This window comes from Delphinus delphis, chromosome 5 (genome assembly GCF_949987515.2).
Source record: "Delphinus delphis chromosome 5, mDelDel1.2, whole genome shotgun sequence".
NCBI classification, from domain to species: domain Eukaryota; kingdom Metazoa; phylum Chordata; class Mammalia; order Artiodactyla; family Delphinidae; genus Delphinus; species Delphinus delphis.
This window is the reverse complement of record NC_082687.1, coordinates 63,993,466-64,012,226: the sequence shown is the minus strand read 5'-3', so window position 1 is coordinate 64,012,226 and position 18,761 is coordinate 63,993,466. Positions and strand designations below refer to the sequence as shown.

The 18,761-nt window shown below is 45.6% G+C and overlaps 1 protein-coding gene across 5 annotated transcripts in view; it reads left to right on the top strand.

Moving 5' to 3' along the window:
- The window catches only part of CRACD (capping protein inhibiting regulator of actin dynamics), a 182,199-nt gene that overhangs the window by 99,801 nt on the left and 63,637 nt on the right, over positions 1 to 18,761 (top strand). For 3 of the 5 annotated variants that reach the window (XM_060012481.1, XM_060012479.1, XM_060012480.1), the window contains exons 1-5: positions 5,188 to 5,299; positions 7,297 to 7,318; positions 13,014 to 13,178; positions 15,816 to 15,884; positions 18,114 to 18,296. In XM_060012481.1, coding sequence (XP_059868464.1) covers positions 5,202 to 5,299; positions 7,297 to 7,318; positions 13,014 to 13,178; positions 15,816 to 15,884; positions 18,114 to 18,296 — 537 coding nt within the window. In that variant the 5' untranslated portion in view covers positions 5,188 to 5,201. Of the gene's footprint in view, positions 1 to 5,163; positions 5,300 to 7,296; positions 7,319 to 13,013; positions 13,179 to 15,815; positions 15,885 to 18,113; positions 18,297 to 18,761 lie in introns of those variants that run through there. The other 2 variants (XM_060012482.1, XM_060012483.1) reach the window with 1 other exon arrangement.

The window sequence follows — 18,761 nt, the reverse complement described above, 5'->3', positions numbered from 1 at the left end:
CATGACAGCCAGGACTTGAGGGACTAAGTTCCCCCCAAGAGAAGAGAAGCCCAGAATGAACCTAAATCTAGGCAACAGTTTTCCTTTTGAGGAATCTGTTGATACAGCTGCACAGGAATGCAGGCTGAAAAACAGGGCAGTCTATGGTGCTGGAAAGACAAAAATTGGAGTTTGAGAATCCACCAAGAAGGACCTTAGGAAATAACATGGATTCTTAGTTAAGACTCCAGGAGGCCTGTACCCTACAAGTGGGGATGAAGCAGAGGTAGTCTGAGCCTGACAAAGATTGCTAACCAGCCAAGATCAGCTTGGTTTCTGATTGGACTGAGGTGTTTTTTCTCCTTTGCTGCTTGCTAGAGGAGCGAGCAAGTCCTCTCTGAAAGGAGAGAACCCAGCCTGTACAGTTTTGTGTGCATTATGTGCAGAATTCAATTAAAAAATTACCAGGCAGTTAAGAATCAGGCTATGAGGAAAACAAGATAATAGAAATAGACCCAAAGGGGACTAAGATATTATAGTTTCAGACAGAGCCTTTTAAACAATTGTGATTAATATATTCAACAAAAGAGTTGACAAGGTGGATAATTTCACTAGAGAACTAGAATCTATTAAAAAGGATCATATGGAAATTCTTTCTTTTTCTTAACATCTTTATTGGAGTATAATTGCTTTACAATGGTGTGTTAGTTTCTGCTGTATCACAAAGTGAATCAGCTATATATATATATCCCCATATCCCCTCCCTCTTGCATCTCCCTCCCACCCTCCCTATCCCACTCCTCTAGGTGGTCACAGAGCACGGAGCTGATCTCCCTGTGCTATGCGGCTGCTTCCCACGAGCTTTCGATTTTACGCTTGGTTGGAAATTCTTGATTTGAAAAATACTACTGCTAGTAAGAACTCAGTAGGTAGTTTTAACAACAGACTGGACACCACTAAAGAGAGGATTAATGAGCTAAAAGCTAGGTCAGTAGAAAAATCCAGACTGAATCATATTGAGTAAAAAGAACAACAGATACAGAAAAGAGCATGAAAGACATGTGGCTCATGTTGAAAATGTCTAACATTGGAGAATCAGAGGGGGAATAGAGAAAAACGGGGCAGAAGCAGTATTTGAAGAAATAATGGCTGAGAATTTTCCCAAACTGATGAAAGACACCAAGCCACAGGTTTAAGGAGTATTATGTACCCTAAGCTAGATAAGTTAGAAGAAATTCACATCTAGCCACAACAGACTAAAACTGAGAAAACCAAAGACAAAGAAAAATCTTAAAGTCAGCTATAAGAGACAGACTGCTTGTCTTTTCAAAGAAGCAGTAATATAAGTGCATCTATAGAAATTCTATAGCTAACATCATAACTTAAGGTAAAATATTGAATACTTTTCTGCTAAGTTTGGGAATATGACAAAGTCCACCATTACCACTTCTACTTAAGTTCATATGAAGATCCTAGCTAATTGCAGTATGGAAGGAAGGAGAAAGGAAGGAAGGGAGGAAGGAGAGGAGATTGAAAATGAACAAATAAAACTCTTTTGTCATAGATAACATGATTGTATACATAGAAAATCCAAAAGAATCAACAGTCATTATGATGAACAAATAAATTTATCTAAGCCTAGTTATAACATCAATAATCAATAACCAAGTGGCACTTTAATATTCTGCCAATAAACAATTAGAAAAATAAAAATTTTAACCTATACCATTTACAGTAGATTTAGAAACATCAAATATGTAGCAATAAATCTATCAAAATATGTAAAAGACCTCTATACAGAGAACTACAAAACATTATTGAGAGTAAGTAAAGAGGATCTAAATATTAATAAATGAAGGAATATCCAGTGTTCATGGATTAAAAGATTGACTGTTGTAAAGATGTCAGGTATCCCAAAGTTTATCTATAGATCCAATACCATCACAAAAATAATCCTAGGAGTGTATTACAGTCTGTGTGTGTGGGGCGGTGGGGGGGGAGTTTATGTAGAAATGCAGAGACAAGAGTAGCCATCTGGGAAAAAAAAACAAAGCTAGAGAACATAAAGTGCTAGATATCAAGGCTCATTAAAAAGCTATAGTAACTAAGACAGTGTGGTATTACTGCTGTAAAAACAGACAAATAGACCCGTAGAACACAGTCCAGAAACAGGTTCACACGTATACAGTCATTCAATTTACGACAAGTCACTCATTGTCTTTAAGCCTCAGTTTCCTCATCTATAAATAGGCTTAATAATAGTGCCTTCCACATAAGCTTTAAATATTATATATCACAAGGATTTAGGTGTTATATTAAAGAAGTTAGCACACATGGAGGGGACATAGCAAGTGCCCAGTAACATTTAGCCAGTATTAATATTACCACTGTGACTACCACTATTATTATAATTATCACTACTGCTACGATTACTATTCATTTTCTCTATTTTTCAGTAAGATCATCTGGAAGTGGGGACATTAAATCCTGGTTGGCAACAAGGAATATTTGGGGCAACACAGAAGAGCAGGAAACTGTCAGTTCTTAGCCTTTCTAGAAAAAAGAATTAGAGCAGAGAGTTAAATTTCATGAATCAGTCAAAAGATTGACTTGGAAACTGGAAGGGAACTTGGCCTAGCGCTGGTGTATAATGTACATACAACTGTGAGACATTAGTAAGCATTTATTAAGCATCTAAAGTGGACTTGTCCATATATGTGTTTATAAGAATATTTCAGAGCCTGAGTGCGTATATAAGCCATTTGTAAAAACACTGTGTAGAAAATGAAGTCAGTTACCTCTTCTTTCATCTGAATCATAGCCAGGGATCTGAGAAAAAAGTTTAGACACAATATTAACAGGTTTGATTCCATAACTTTGAATGGAAAGTTTATTTCATAGCATCTTTAGGTGAACTTGGAAGTTCATTTTGTAGCATAGATCACAAAGTCTCTGAGGACAGGGAGATAGTGGTATATTAATTTCCTTTTCATATTCATATTCATATCCTAAAACAATGCCTCATATTTCATAAAGTGGGTTGCTGCTATATAGTGCCTTGTGCTATTTAGCCGAAGGCTTACCCATTATTCCAGCTGTTTAGTGTCTCCAGCCCTCCCATATTCCAGCCCACATGGCATTGGCATCCTGTCTTCCTCTCCCACTGATCTGCCCAAACCCCATCTCACTCATGGGAAGGAATACTAGAGACCTTCCACCACTTTAAAACACTTCAGCTGCCTGGCCTGGGATTGTATTCAGCAGATCTGAATTGTTTCTTATGCTACAACTTCTATTTAGGTGACTTTAAATAAGGTTATTTACTCCCTGAGTTTTATTTGCCACAAAATATTGGTGATGAGATAATGAAAGTAAAACTCTCAGCACAGTGTTTTCATCAAAGTAGGGATTGGTGGTTATTATTATTATTGCCGGGGGGCTTCCCTGGTGGTACAGTGGTTAAGAATCTGCCTGCCAATGCAGGGGGACACGGGTTCGATCCCTGGTCTGGGAAGATCCCACATGTCGCGGAGCAACTAAGCCCGTGCGCCACAACTACTGAGCCTGTGCTCTAGAGCCTGTGAGACACAACTACTGAAGCCCACGTGCCACAATTACGGAAGCCCGCGCACCTAGAGCCCATGCTCTGCAACAAGAGAAGCCACTGCAATGAGAAGCCCGCGCAGCTCAATGAAGAGTAGCCCCCGCTCGCCGCAACTAGAGAAAGCCCGTGCACAGCAACAAAGACCCAACACAGCCAAAAATAAATAAATAAATTTTAATATATATATAGTATTATTGCCGAAGATCACACAGCCAGGAGGCTCACATCCCAGTCTTCTGTTTCTAAACCTCATATGCTTTGTTACCATGCTGCTCGTAATTTGGCAAATTTGATGAAAAAATTTGGTACTCGGGCTTCCCTGGTGGCACAGTGGTTGAGAGTCCGCCTGCCGATGCAGGGGACACGGGTTCGTGCCCCAGTCCAGGAAGATCCCACATGCCGTGGAGCGGCTGGGCCCGTGAGCCATGGCCGCTGAGCCTGCGCGTCCAGAGCCTGTGCTCCGCAACGGGAGCGGCCACAACAGTGAGAGGCCCGCGTACCGCAAAAAAAAAAAAAAAAAATTGGTACTCAGTCTTTCCAAGTAGGTCTAAACTTGGTCGGGAACCTGCCTGCTGCATTTCTGTAATTCAGTTCAGAGGTACAGCTGGCGGCCCATTTCCCCCAGTACTGCCTCTTCTTTCTTGCCCTAGGTCACTGATAAAACCTCCAGGTGGAACCCCTTTCTGGGGAGGGGAGAGGGAAAAGTGGGGCTCTCTCACCCTGAGAGAGCTGCCTGTGTGCCTGGCATCATGGAAATGTGCCTGCCTTGCCTTATGGGGAGTGTGTGATTCTGCCCCTGTGTGTTCCTTCCCAGAGGTAACTTAATTTCCAAAATCAAGTAAGGAACAGTTGGTGTCTGCTGCTTCCTCTTGCTGAAGTTCACCTGGCCTATACCTCACAGTCAGAAGTCCAGATTTCCTTGAAGTACAACCTTTCAACTGAAAAGTGTTTATTGTTGGGTACCTACCACCTATAAGTTGCCCAATGCATGACACCCATTAGAATCTCCTTAACACACATTTCCCCTCCTCTTCTCTGAATTCCTAGACTCTCGACAGAGAGACTCTTTATTCCTGTAGTCCCTATAGCAATTCCAGCCCTCATCAAGTCTTTGTTTTAGATGTATATATCTTTCTTCCAATTTGATTGCAATCTGAAAGAAAGAAGCTCTTGCCTCTTACTTCTAGATCTGCATGTTACTTAAAAACTACTTGTTGACAAGACTTTACTGGGCTAAAACTGATAGTGACAGCTCATCAGGAGAAAGGCTCCTACAGTTAACATTTCTGCAGTGCCTTCTGTCCTGGGTTCTCTACAAACAAGTAGCAGTCTGAGTTCTCCCACTGAGTGGCTCTGAAACATTGTTGTGTTGGAGACATGCTCCCTTATTCCAGTGGGACCCTTCTGTCTACCCAGCTACTTGGCTGACCTCTCACAGAAAAGGACACCATGCTGGAAGTGCTTTCTGAATGAGACCGGGGATGTGGGTGGAGTCCCCTAAATCAGGAAGAAAAGGAAATTGAATTGCCAAAAGGAATCTTATCATCCTAATAAAATGAAGCACATGATTTGCATTCCAGGTCCTTCAACTATTCTGTGGGAACCCGGGCGTTTTCCCATGACAGTATTTTTATCCCTGATGGGGGAGCAGAAAGTGAGCAGACAGTTCAAGCAATGTCACAGGACAACATCCTGGGCAAAGTCAAAACTCTTCAGGTAAGACAGCTTGAGATTGGAAGGTCAGAGCCATAGGGAAGGGGCCCGGCTATGGAGGGAAGTGGGGAAAGTTCCTAACTTGGCCTTGAGTAGTGGATTGGGAGGTCCAGGGGACAGCTCCTGGGGAGAATGTTTGCTTTCTCAAACCTCACTCAGTTTTCTGGAAGCCTCTGTCCACCTGTGAGAGGTTCACTATCACCGTTGTACCCACCTACATAACACCCCCCTCTCCTTTTCTCTCAAGTTGTTCCCTCATTTTTAACTGGACTTAATGAGGACAAGTACCCTAGAGAGGCTGCAGAACTTGGGTGAGAGGAAAGAGCTCCTGACCATTGAGTGTTGGCCATAATCCCTGAGCACAGGGTTGACTGCCAGCTGAGGGTATGCACAGCAAGTGTTCCCATTCCAAGTCTCCATACTTGGACAGTGAATGGTGAGACTCTTTATTCTTCTGTTGTGTTTGTAAATCTGGCTGCCCTGAGCCACCCTGTCTCAGAGGGGTGCTGTGAAGCTCTTCAGCTTCGCTCCTGTTCACACTGCAGAGTTGGGCAGTTTTCCTACATAAAATTGACTGCGATGGTAACTCCTTAAGAATGAAAATATAATAAAATAATTTTTCACTAAATGAGATTGAAATAACGGGAAATCCAGGAAAAGCAAGGGGAGCAAAGACCCCGGGGATCTGACCAAGTAAGTTTGCCTGAGTGCTCCGTAGAATTCACTCACCCGACAGAAGTGCCTAAGCGAGCACTTCTCTGAGCTGGGGGTGCTTGGAGGCAACGCAGACGATGAACAGGGGGCTCTGGTCTGCTGGTTTCCATCTAAGTCTACAACAACGAATGAACCAATAAATGAATGAGTGAATGAACCAGCAAAAACAGAAAAAATAAAGGGGACAGCTGGCTTGAATAGCTACTGACACTCAAATTTTTCTATTTTCTTGAAATATTCTTGTTTCTACTGGTTATTAGCTATGTATTTTGTGATCTCTGTTTGGTTACATATTCCACACACACTCAGCTGAATATAGCATATGGTGAGGTGGGAAATAGCCAACACCCTGAAACCACACCCAAACTTGCCTAGATCTTTGTACCTACCACACCCCTGCCCAAGGCCATAGTCCTGCCCTCAGAACTAAACTAGGCACTTCAAGTTTCAGCTTTCCTAACTAGCTCCCCCGTTCTGGTTCTTGCTGGTTGTACTCCCACACATTTTATAGACTCAGAAGAAAAAGTCAGCTGTGTCTTTTCATAAGCTGGAGAAGGGGGAAGGGTGTGACGGCCACAGAAAACCTCGATCCCCTTCCTCCTTACCTTTCCTTCTTGAAGTCTTTTATTTCCTGGAATATTATTGCTACGAAGTAATGAACCCTCATAATACTCCCTTTCTAAGGGGAATGACTTACAGATTTCAGTCTACAAAACAACTGTATTTTACAAGGGCTTTCAAGGAGTTCTTTAAAAATTAGATAATAGTCTGTCGTCTTAAATGGTATCAGCTTTGTAATGTCACACCACCTGCCACTGCCACTCCAAGAAGTGGATTTGGAGTTGTAAAAAATAGATAATTCCTCAGTATTGAATATACAGAAACTCAATAGAAATATGTGAATGCCAGTTAGGTTGTCTTAATGATGTAAGCCATAAGTTTAAAGAATCTGATCTCATAACTAATAAAATGTAAAACAACTAACTTCCCTGAAGCAACAATTCTGATAAAACAGGAGAAGAAATGTGAGTGAAGCAGAATAGCTGTCTAATTGGAGTGCTCTCCTTTGGACATCATCTACTCATACAAGGTCTGCCTAATTTTGCTTCTGCTGCATGGATTCACGAGCTTCCTTACAGCTCTAAAGTTATGTTTTTAAACGATAAAATAAGAGACTTTTGCTCTTCGAAGAGGGAAATGGGGACCATTATCATAGCAAATGTGATTTTTGGAGTGACATAAGATATAACTGTATCACCCCCAAAAGACTGTGCTTTATTTTTCAGTCGACTAAGCAGTATGTTCCTGGTAAGTTGTAGAAATAGTAGTTAACTTTATTAACTTGCATGAATGCTTTGCATTTTTCCATAAAAACGTTATGCTGGTATTGATGCTTAGTCAGCAGCATAAAAGACCGCCCCCTCGTAGACTCCAGCATGGAATGAGGGTGTTTAGTTACGTCAGAGGCATGTATGTTTTTTATGTCTGAAATTGTCTTTGTGTATGTGTGTATGTTTATTTTAAAAAGAGAGAACTAATGGCTAACACCTATTTGACAGTAAATGTCCTAACAAGCTGATTTGCCACCATTATTAAGACATTCTTTTGAAATGAGATTTCTACTGGAATGTCATTTAAAAAAAAAAAATGCCATTTTTCTCTGGCTTAAGAAACTTCCTAGTCCTTGGAAACCGGAGCCACGCCTGTAATGACTGCACTTGGAAAGGTTGCCCCCTAGTGTCCACACGTAGTCATCTCAGCCAGAACTGTCCTGTGTTGCACCCGTGATGGTTAGTATCTGTCTGCTGATGCTGAGTACAGAATGACTGAATACAGCGTAAATAAGCCTACTCTTTTCTGAACATCTTTTCTGAACAAAGTGAATCTACCACCTGCCAAAATTTCTGTGGCAAGCAACTGAACCTTTAAAAGAAAAATTACTTTTTTCCCCTGAGTATAAAAATAATTCATGTGCAGAGTGAGAACAGATTTTAATATATAGGACAGTTACAGGGACAGAAACAACAGTGCTGCCCTTTTTGAGGACCCTATCCATAACAGCCGGTTGTTCTACGGCCAGTGGGTGAAATAAAAAGCCCCCGGCAGGCCTCTGCCACCACCTAGCTGTGCAGCCTTGGAGCAGGTACTTTAACCTCTCTGACCTTCATGTGCCCTATCTGAAAAATAGGAGGATGCAGGTGAAGGATGATCTGAAGGGCCCCTCCAGTTATTGAAATCTGCCATTTATACAAAATCACTGTTCACCTGCTGTAGCACAGAGTGGCTTTGTAAGCTTTGCACTTCACTGCCTTTGGACCACAGTGACCTTGATGTTCCCTCCAGCTGCCCAGAGCACAGATAGGGAGGTGGCTGTTTATTTCAGATCAAACCAGGCTGTGAAGTGTGTATGCACCTATCGATGATAAGACTCAGGAACATCACAGTCTAAGCCTGCGAGTGATTTTTTAGAATTATACCAGATCTTTGTCAGAAAATGCCTAGTCTATTAGTCCACAGACTGTTTAGCTCAGGAGGGAAAACCTCCATATTCAGTAGCTGCTATCTCCTGCTGAGCTGGATTTCACTTTAAAAAATGCCAAAGTGTCTTACCTTTGAGGATTTGGGCACCTCATGCAGCTGTCGAGGACACAAAGAATAAATAGCTGCTCTTAGCCACTTCTGCACAGAGCGAACGTCTTTAAATCTGTGTGCTTTTGATTTTGCTTGTTCTTTTAAATTCATTTTAACTATGGGAGTATACGTAGTTCGCTCAAGAGGACAGCAACTTTATTCTTCTTCTGCCTTGTTCTTACAGACGTGGTCTGAAGGATGGCTGTGAAAAGTCTGGGGAAATCTAAACTGGCAGTGTGAGAGCTGCAGAATATGATGGGCTTGGAATTTCCACACCATAGGAGAAAAGCCTCATAAATATGGATGTGCATTCCTATAACATCATTCTCCAACATTCCATATTACAACAAAATGGCCCCATTTGAGTGAATAAAATATCACCCCTTTTAGCTCACATTCCAGTCTAACAGTAACTCCATTCATAGCCACAAGTAACATGGACTCAGTTTAGGCACAGCGGTTCCACTCTCCCCTCTGGCTATTATCTCAGTACAAATAAAGAATCCATGAGTATGTAAAAAATATATATCTATATATGGAGGGAGTGGTAATAGTTTATTTTCCTGAAAACTTAAGGGCAAGCTCATCTCAACAGACTGGTTTTCAGTGATTGCTTATATCACAGTTCTTCCCATGACAATGCCTGAATGGTGGACAGAATAAAAGTCACCAAAAAGCCACATTTATCCCCATATTCAATTCACTCAACACCTGAGATTGCCAGATAGGTTTCAGCAGTCACCTTTTAGTTGTCAGTAAATCACACAAAGTGTCCAACAGCCCAGTCTCCTTCGAGTCAGCTGAAGGAAGCATTTGGAGTAGGAACCCCACAGGGCAGGTGCAAGAGCCTTGGCCTCGAGAGCCCAAGGCTCATTCACCATGGCCTTGGACCTTCAGCCCTGGCCTGGCCTGTTCCACTGTCTCGTTCCCAACCACTGCAGGGTGTGTCTGTGAAGACAGCCCTTTGTCTGCACAGAGAGGCTGCAGCCCTCTCCCTAGACGATGGCCGTCATTTCTTTTTTTTTTTTTTTTTTTTGCGGTACGCGGGCCCCTCACTGCTGTGGCCTCTCCCGTTGCGGAGCACAGGCTCCGGACGCGCAGGCTCAGCGGCCATGGCTCACGGGCCCAGCCGCTCCGTGGCATGTGGGATCTTCCCGGACCGGGGCATGAACCCGTGTCCCCTGCATCGGCAGGCGGACTCTCAACCACTGCGCCACCAGGGAAGCCCTATTTCTTTCATGACTTGGGTCCTCCCCTCCTCCATCCCACGCCCTCCTCTCAAGCTCCCTAGCCAGCAGCCCGAACTTGTTTTCTCTAGAGGGATTTTAAATCCAGCTGTTTTATGGAGATGCTCATCGTTATTCTCAAAGGCAACAGCATTGTGTTTCTTTTGCCAGGATGCCCATTTCTGTGACATAAATCAACCCTCTGGTATACACACACATTCTCCCTCCCTCCCTCCCTCCCTCTTCCTCTTCCTTCTTTCCCACCCACCTTCCCCACCCCGACCCCGCTCCCTTCAGCTGTTGTCCCTGCCACCAAGGCTGCAGCTTCTCCCTGTGCCTCTTCTCTGCCCCCTGCACCCTCCTCTCAAGTTGCCTCTTTCTTTAACTCTCTACTTCATTTCTTAATATCACTCTCTCCATTTCCCAGCTTTGTCCCATGTACCTTATTTCACCTGTTCCTATTGCATCTACTATTTTTTCCCATTTTCTCTTTCATTTTCCTTTGGCAGCCATGATACCCATCCCATCTTTGGAGTTTATTTCAATCCAGACTAGGATTACATTTGGCCATATTCTTTCTTTCTTTCTTTTTTTTTTTTATCCTAAGCATCACGGTGGACCAACGTCAGTGTTCTAAAAAGTGCCCTAATGAAGAATAATATCAGCATATTCATTCTTTTCTGTGATGGTGGCAGAAATCCTAACTAAAGGGCATTTAGGGTATTAAGCCTACTCTTTTCTGAACATACCCTCATCTTAGACATTCAAGAGCATTGGTAGATGGTACACCCTGACAGCAGGGGGTCTCCATCTAAGGTGATTGGGAAGTTTCCAGCTCTTGGCCAGCACTCCTAGAGAAGGGATAACTGGTCAACCCAAGGCTGGGCTGGGAGTCCCAGAATGAATCCCTGCTCAGGCTGTCACTAGGATGCTGGAACTCCTCCGGCCACTTCTGCCCACGTCCGTGTCCCTCTCCCACAGGGTAGCAAGTGAGACGGGCCTGTGGCTTTGTTACACCGTGTCCTCTCGTCTGACGCCATCGGCTGTTCTAACTGTGCCTGCTTATTGATCTGCTTAGAGTAGATACTAACTGCCGCTTCCTGCTAAACTTGTTTTTAGAAGATACAATTTTTCAGCCTTCTCCTCCCCGAAACCCTTTTAGGCTGCTCGAGCTGTACTTCACTGGCTGAACTCGGGCTTTTGATGTGTGCTCCCTCCCTGGGGTGCCAGGGGAGCCAGGCTCAGGCTGAGATACCAGCAGATCAAATATGAGTCCTTGTCTCTCTGTGCTCCTGACTTGGCATGCTGGGGTGCGTGCCCCCCGGGATGTGGGGAGGGGGGCCTGGGGCTCATCTCTTTCATGTCTCTGCAAATCTCACCATCCACCATGCAAGGCCGAGGGAGAGCTGAGTGAAGGTGGGTGGATTTGATATCCTGGAGTTCAGAGAGAGAAGGGGAATATTTCCCTCGAGAGAGCCCTCTGCTGGGGAACTTCAGTGAGGTAGTAAAAAATGCGGCATCCTCTCTTTCTTTCTGCCCCTGAAAGAAGAAGGACGTGTGATGTTAAATTTATGAGAACCAGTGGAGTGCAATGAAAATAACACTGAATGTGGTTTAGAAGACATGGATTCAAATCCCTTTGGGGCCACTCATTCTTTCCATAAGCTTGAGCCAGTCACCTCTCCCCACTGGACTTCTGACTTTTTTTGTAAAGTGAGGGGTTTGGATAATGTGATTGCTAAGGCTTTTTGCAGCTTTGTGGGATTAAATTATTGGCCACATTAGAGATAAATATCCGATAATGTAGTCTCTATTTTTTTTTCCCCTTGAAGCATAAAAAGACTGTGAAACCCAAGTACCTAGATCTAGAGCAGTAATTCTCAGCCGGAGGCGACTTTAGCCCCCAGGGGACATTGGACAAAGCCTGGAGGCATTTTTGGTTGTCTAAACAGGTTGAAGAGGGGTTGCTACTAGCATCTGCTGTCCTGGGGCGATGCTAAACGTCCTACAGTGCACAGGACAGCTCCCACAACAAAGAATTATCTGGCCTCAAATGTCAGTAGCGCCGAGCTTGAGAATCCCTGATGTAGATAAAGGCAGTAGTTTGTACAATATGTTCGATTCAGTACAGTAGTCTTTCGGATGACCACGGCTTACCTCTTTTCCTTCCTGAGTGTCATTCACTTTCTCTACCCATTAAATATTTTATATCTAATATATCTAGCCCATTAAATATTTTGTCTCTTATTAAAAACTATTATGTTTATATATTTTTCTTCAGGGAATAAAATTCCTTTTTTTTAATCTGGCTTTTCTCTAATTCTGAATACTATTTATCTTCCTAATTTCTATCCCCTGTTTTTCCCTCCTTCTCCCCATCCATTCAGCTCCCTCCCACCAGTGATCAGTCCCTCTTTGGCCCTTCCTCTGGCCTCCTTCTCTGTCCCTTACCCACTTGGTTCCTTCTGGCCGGTAGGGCACAGTGGGTAGCTGCAGCAAGGTGAAGAGGCCGTCCTATTGGCAGGACAAGATTGCTTCCATCTTTTCCGTGAACTCAGCATCAATCATGGAAAGACTTGTGGGCCCTGGGGTCTTCTTCCATTTGGCAGTGGTACCCACTGTAACCCAAACAGGATGTTCAAGCTAGGGGCTGGTGAGGAAGGTAGATGAAACCTAAATATTCAAGGGGAGTATGTCCAAAAGGGCTGAAGGGTTCCCTTCTTTGTGCAACCACAAGGGTCTTGATTTCCCCCAGTGGTTTTTGCATTTCATGAAACTATTTTCTATCCATTTTTTGTACCTTTAAAAGACTTTTATATAAATAAACTTATAGGTTAATCAAAACATTTTTGTCATGCCCAACTTTTGGATCAGAAATATGGTCTCTCTACCCCCCTGGAAATGTTGGCATCTCCATGAAAGAGGTGGCTGGATGAAAAAGCTCACGGCTCGAAGGTGGGAAAGAAATACCAGGAAACAGATTCAGTTATTACAGGACTGCATCAGGGTTTACTGGCATGGTGTCTAGTCTGGAAACTAGTCGTGTACAGAATATGCCTCAGTGCCTGCTAGCTATGGAGAATCTGGCTGTGGTTATTGTGAACCATTTCACTGCTTCAGAATGTCTTTCTTTTGTTTCTCTCCAGCGACAGTTGGGTAAGAACATCAAGTTTGGGCAGCCACCACCCAATGCCATTCCCATGAAGAAGGCAGACAGTGGCGAGGCTCGCTTGGAGGAGGATCCGGTCCTGACCAGTCCCATGGAAATTGTGACTCAGCAGGACGTCATCCTCTCAGACACCGAGAACAAAGTAAGGCTCCTCCAGGGAATGACTTGATTGCTAATAAGCCCAGGAGGGTGCTGGGCAGTGGACAGGGGCATCAGTAACCCTGGGCTCTGCAATGTAGGGAATAGGTGGGAGAAGCTTTCCTGATGAGTAGCCCAGGGCTGGAGGGCACTTCCCGGGCCAGTGCATTGATCTGCAGGGGGGCCAGCTTGGAAGAGGGGGAGGCAGGGGAGACGTGCCCCTTGCCCCAGCTCTTCCCAGTGTCTTCCACTTACTCCCGGAGACCCGGGCTGACCCACCTCTTCTGGGAGCCTTGCCTGGCTTCACCTCCAAGCTGCACTATCTCCTCTGTGCCTTCACTGTCATCCTTAGTGCTTCTTACACATCTGTACTCCGTCTGCATCTGTTTTCTCTGCATCTCTAAACGTTGAGTTCCTTGAGGACAGACTGGATCTTACGTGTCTCTGTCTCCCCAGGACATCGTTACTGCTTACTTGCACTGAATGATTACTTGTCAAATTGGACTAATTTAAAGGGAAATGAGGAAAGAAGTAGGTGCTCAATAAGACAGAACATATCAAACAGACCCGCTTGAAGTCTACTTAGTGTGGAAGGAAAGTCACACTGGTCCAGCACTGTCCTATCTAAATTTGGTCTCTTGACGCTTTGAAAGAAACACTCTGAGCATATCCTGAAATGAGAGTCCCTCTAGCAGCAGAAGGGACACCCTCAGGCCTCTTACGGGAAAAGGAAGAAAAGTCCTACCAGTAGCTAGATAAACTATTCTCTAGCTGAGGCTCCGAGTCTTCCCATGCTTAAAAGAAAGTATTCTCTGTGCTGTGCCTACCATGGTGCCTGAAGTGACATTGGGTGTTATTAAGATGCCCCTGGAAGAAGTTGTGCTTGTTATCAGCTAACATGTCATCAGAGTAGAACAAAAGATAAGTGACATGTAGAGCAAAGGAAGGAAAGAAAAGGTGGACAGTCTCCTCTGTTGCCCAGCTCTGCCTGGCCCTGGCCCTGGCCCTGATGACTCCTGGCGCCCACAGTTGTGGGTGGTGGTGAAGCAGGCGTGGGGCCCATCTCTCCCACTGGTCCAACAGTGCTCTCTCCAGCCTCCTGAGTGCTGGGCAGCAGCGTGGGTCATCAGCCTTGATTCAGGGATTTCCTATGGACCAAAGCAAATGTCTTCCCTGTTACTGAAGATCTAATAAGTGCAGGGCACTGTGGCCTGGGGGAGAAGGAGGGTCATTCGTTCAGCAGGTGCTCCCCCAGCTGTGGGCATCGCAGAGATGGGTCAGATTAGACAAGGGGCTGCTTCCGTGTCGTTTACATTCTAATGAGAGGAGAGTCAGACGACAAACAAGTCAACAAATAGATACACATCATAATTTCGGATTAATAAAAATGCTGCACAGAAAATAAAACAGGGTGATGGAAAAGTGAGTAATATGGTTGGAGAGAGGCTGCTTCTTTAGATAAGGAGGTCAGAATAGCCGTGAGCAGAACCGGAGGGGTAAAGGGTGTTTTAGGAAGAAGGGGGAGCAAGTACAGAGGCCCAGAGGTGGGACTGAGCTTGTCCTGAAGGAGGAACAGAAAGCAGGCCAGTGGGGACGAGGGCAAAGGGTAGGTAGAGCACAGTATAGAGGCTGGATCATGTAGACCACAGGAGAAGGGGTGAATTTTGTTCAAAAAGTAATAGGAAACCTCTGAGTAGTTGTAAGCAGGGCAGTGATAATCTGACTTGTGTTTTCTAAAGGTGTTTCTAAGTGTGGTACAGAAAAGGGACTGAGGTAGGGCAAGCTGATGTTATGGCTCTGTAAGAGACAATGAGACCCTTTTTTTTTTTTTTTTTTTGCGGTACGCGGGCCTCTCACTGTTGTGGCCTCTCCCGCTGTGGAGCACAGGCTCCGGACGCGCAGGCTCAGCGGCCATGGCTCACGGGCCCAGCCACTCTGCGGCACGTGGGATCCTCCCGGACCGGGGCATGAACCCGCGTCCCCCGCATCGGCAGGCGGACTCCCAACCACTGCGCCACCAGGGAAGCCCCCAATGAGACCCTTTTGTAAATATGGGCGATACAAGATGGAAGGTATAGCTGGTGCAGATGACGTGATGTGCATGTACCCAGGGCAGGCAGGGCGACTGGGAGGTGAATCATCAGCCTTTTTCTTCTCCTTCCTTCCTCCCTCCCTTCCTCCCTTCCTTCCAAGTTTTCTTGCCTCCTCTGGTCATCCACTTCCTCAGCCCAGCCCCTGTGTGCCCCTGGAAGGGCCCTTCTTTCCTTTTCATGGGGTGGAAGGCAGCCAGCAAAGCCGAGAGCTCTGAAGTTGGGGCCCTGCTTCCCAGGTAGGGTGGCAGCAGGGCAGCACCTGAGATTCTCTCATCAGTGGGGAAACACATCAAGGACGGAGGTTGGAGACCGCGCAGATGGGAGATGTGTTGAACTCGGGGGAGAGGGGAGCACACACCGTGCCCCGGGAGCCCTGGTGGAGTCCGGACATTAGCAGAGTCCCCGCCGTGAACCTGCCGGCTCTCTGCAGCCAGCTGCGCCCCTGCGTGGAGGAGGGGGTGGCCCTTGCCTGCACAGACACTGTCTGGTTGTCTGCCCAGGACTTCCTGTGCTGGCGTTTGACTTGAGCACTCTCTCTACTGTTCCAGTCCAGTGAGACGCCAAGTTCTCCGGGTCCTCTGAATCTGCCTGGAGCCGGAAGTGAGATGGAAGAGAAGGTAGTATGATTTGAACTTGTGTATGCAGCTTCCTTACTTTAACTTCCATTCTTCCTTTTGTTGGGCGATCTACTGCCTCATTTTCCCATTCATAAATGCTACCTTTGTCCATTACTTTAAATTCCTTCAAAATGCAACCAGTGGTAGATGTTGGAGCATCTGTTTCTATGGTGATGTAACTGCTGGAACTGAACCCTGCTCTGAAAAAGAGCCACACTCCCGCCACGCCTGTGTTTGGGGTCTCAGGTGTTGGTAGTTTTCCTAAGTGGTTCATGTATTTTAAGACACCGGTAAGCCATTGAAAAAAACATTCAAAAACACCTGAACGTAAAGAGTGTGTAAGGAAAAGTCTCCTTCTATTTAGAGATGCCCCCCAAAAGACCTTAGCGTTTCTCTACTTGTGTGTATTTTTGGATTTTAACTTACACACATTCCACTGAAACCTGGGACGTTACCTGCAGGAGCCTAGGGAGCCCTGTGGAGATCACGTGCGCCACTTCTACAGAGGCCAGTCCGCTCGCATGAGGACCTTTCACCTGCACAGGGGTCCAGGGGTCTTCCCGGGGTCTGGCAGACAGTACGGTGAGAACAGGGCATGTCCCTGAGTCTTCTGAAGGGGATGACTCAAGACAGTTCCACCACCCAGATGAAGAGGCCCAGCTTGAATAACTAGAGACGAAACATGGCATTAAATCTCAGCTTGAAATGCTTTATCTGCACCTTCAGTCTATCACATTTGGCTTTAACTCCTCTTACTCACACATCCATTAGGGGATGGAAATAAATGTTTAATTCATCTCTCTTCAACAGTAGTTTAGAATTTGACACCTATTATAAAGATAACCATAAATAAATAAAAGCTTAGGAGACCAAAGGCTGGGATTATTTTTCCTTACTTCCATGCTTCTTGTCATAAATTAGTATTTACTGAGCGTTCGTTTTGCTCTTGGAGCTAGCTGGCTCCTTTATCTTTGTGCATAAATATGGAAGATAATTGCAAAAAGCAAAGCCACCAGCTCAACCCCATTGACTCTGCCCTTACTGTGCACGGACACAGTCAAAACAGGGGAACCCTGGCCTCCGCTGATGCTGAGCCTGTAGCTCAGCTGCTGGAGAAGGCAGTTAGGGCCGTGAGCGCCCTCTGCTGCGCGGTGGCGTGCTGTGGCCAGGAGCCCTTGCCTCGCTGCTTGCCTGTGAATACTCTGAAGTTACAGGCGTGGCTCCTTACCATCTGATTCAGCGTGGACTGTGAGCCTGGGTCTCTCTGACCTAACTAAATGTATACGGTTGGTCTGAGGTTGCGCTTTGTAAGTGACCACACATGTATGACAGAGCCGCAAGCAGTTCTGCGGCTCATCCTCTGCAGAATTGCCTTTCCCCTGTGTGTAGCACATTTCTGCCCTTCACCTTCTCACCCAGGCCTCCTCCTTTTCACTTCCAGTGCACCAGTGCTCGGTGACTTTGGCATGATCGTGCTAAAACATTTTTGCTGATTAGAAAATTTATGCCCTAGGCAGAGAGGTTATTATACTTTATTGTTCCTTCATTCTTTTAGTAAATATTTATTGAGCACTTAACCAAATGAGATTTGCTACTTGGGCATTAAAGAGGATTGATACAAAGTCCAGAAAGACACATTCCCTGTTTGAGGAGGCTAACGTAGGAGCTGAGGTATGTACACACCATGTCTGTGGCAGCGGAAGGCTCTTAGAATTACAGAGTTCTTAGCATAGAGATGAGCTAGTCCAGCGCTTAGCAAACTACTACTTATTTTAGGCCTCGTGGCCATAAGTTGCAACTACCAGACTCTGCTTTGTTCTGCTCTTCCTTTCAGCGCAGAGGCAGCCAAGGGCAATGGTGTGGCTCTGTACCAGGAAAACGTTATTCAGCCAGACAGTCTTCAGGCAGGACTGGCCCACCTCGCCTGTGTCTTACTGACGCCTGGTCTAATCTAACCCCCGTACCATTCAGAGTAGGAAAATTAGTCCCTGAAAGATTAAATGACCTTTACTAGTTAATAACAGATTATCACTGGCAAAACAAATACTCAACGTCTTTTGATTCTAAAAGCAGTGTTCACTTCACTGTGCCCACGAGCCCCGCCCGCATGCCAGCATCTCCTGGGCCAGGTTGGGCGAGGTGCGAGCTCCAACCAGTGCCGCCATGCCGGGATTCCTTGCAGGTCGTTCTCTGATCCGGACTGACTTCATATTTCAATCTCCACCGTAGGCTGCTCCAGTTAAAACATCTCGGCCAAAAAGGCACTTCTCCTCTGCCGGCACCATCGAAAGTGTCAACCTAGATGCCATCCCCCTGGCCATCGCCCGCCTGGACAACAGTGCCGCCAAGCACAAACTGTCCATTAAGCCAAAAAACCAGAGGGTGTCAAGGAAGCACAGGCGACTTGTCGGGGTACGTATGGCCCGGTAGACACCCTTGCTGGCTGGGCATTAATGTTGCCTAGCAGGATGGTGCTGTTGAGGGGCCTATGGAAGGAACTCGGTCTGTCCCCGTCGGGGATGGCTGTGTCTCAGGCACAAGGGTGAAGGGGCCCATTTCCTTTCCACCACCCTTTCTGACGTGTTGCCCGCCGGTGGCTGGTGGACCTCAGAGAGAGAGAGGCTGCCTGCGGAGGGGCTCCGGACACTGTGTGCTTTGCAACAGACGGGTGGCCCACTTTCCTGTGCCACGGCTTAGCCAAAGCTTCTTCAGTTTGATTAGAGGAGACTTCTCAGTCACAAGTTTCAGGGGACGTTGATGAAGCACAAATTGCATTTTTCCTCCCCTTTCTAATGCTGGACTACCAGTTTTCCTATGATTATTCATGTGTATTAAAAAAAAAGAATTTGAGGATGACATGTAGAGAGGAAACACAAA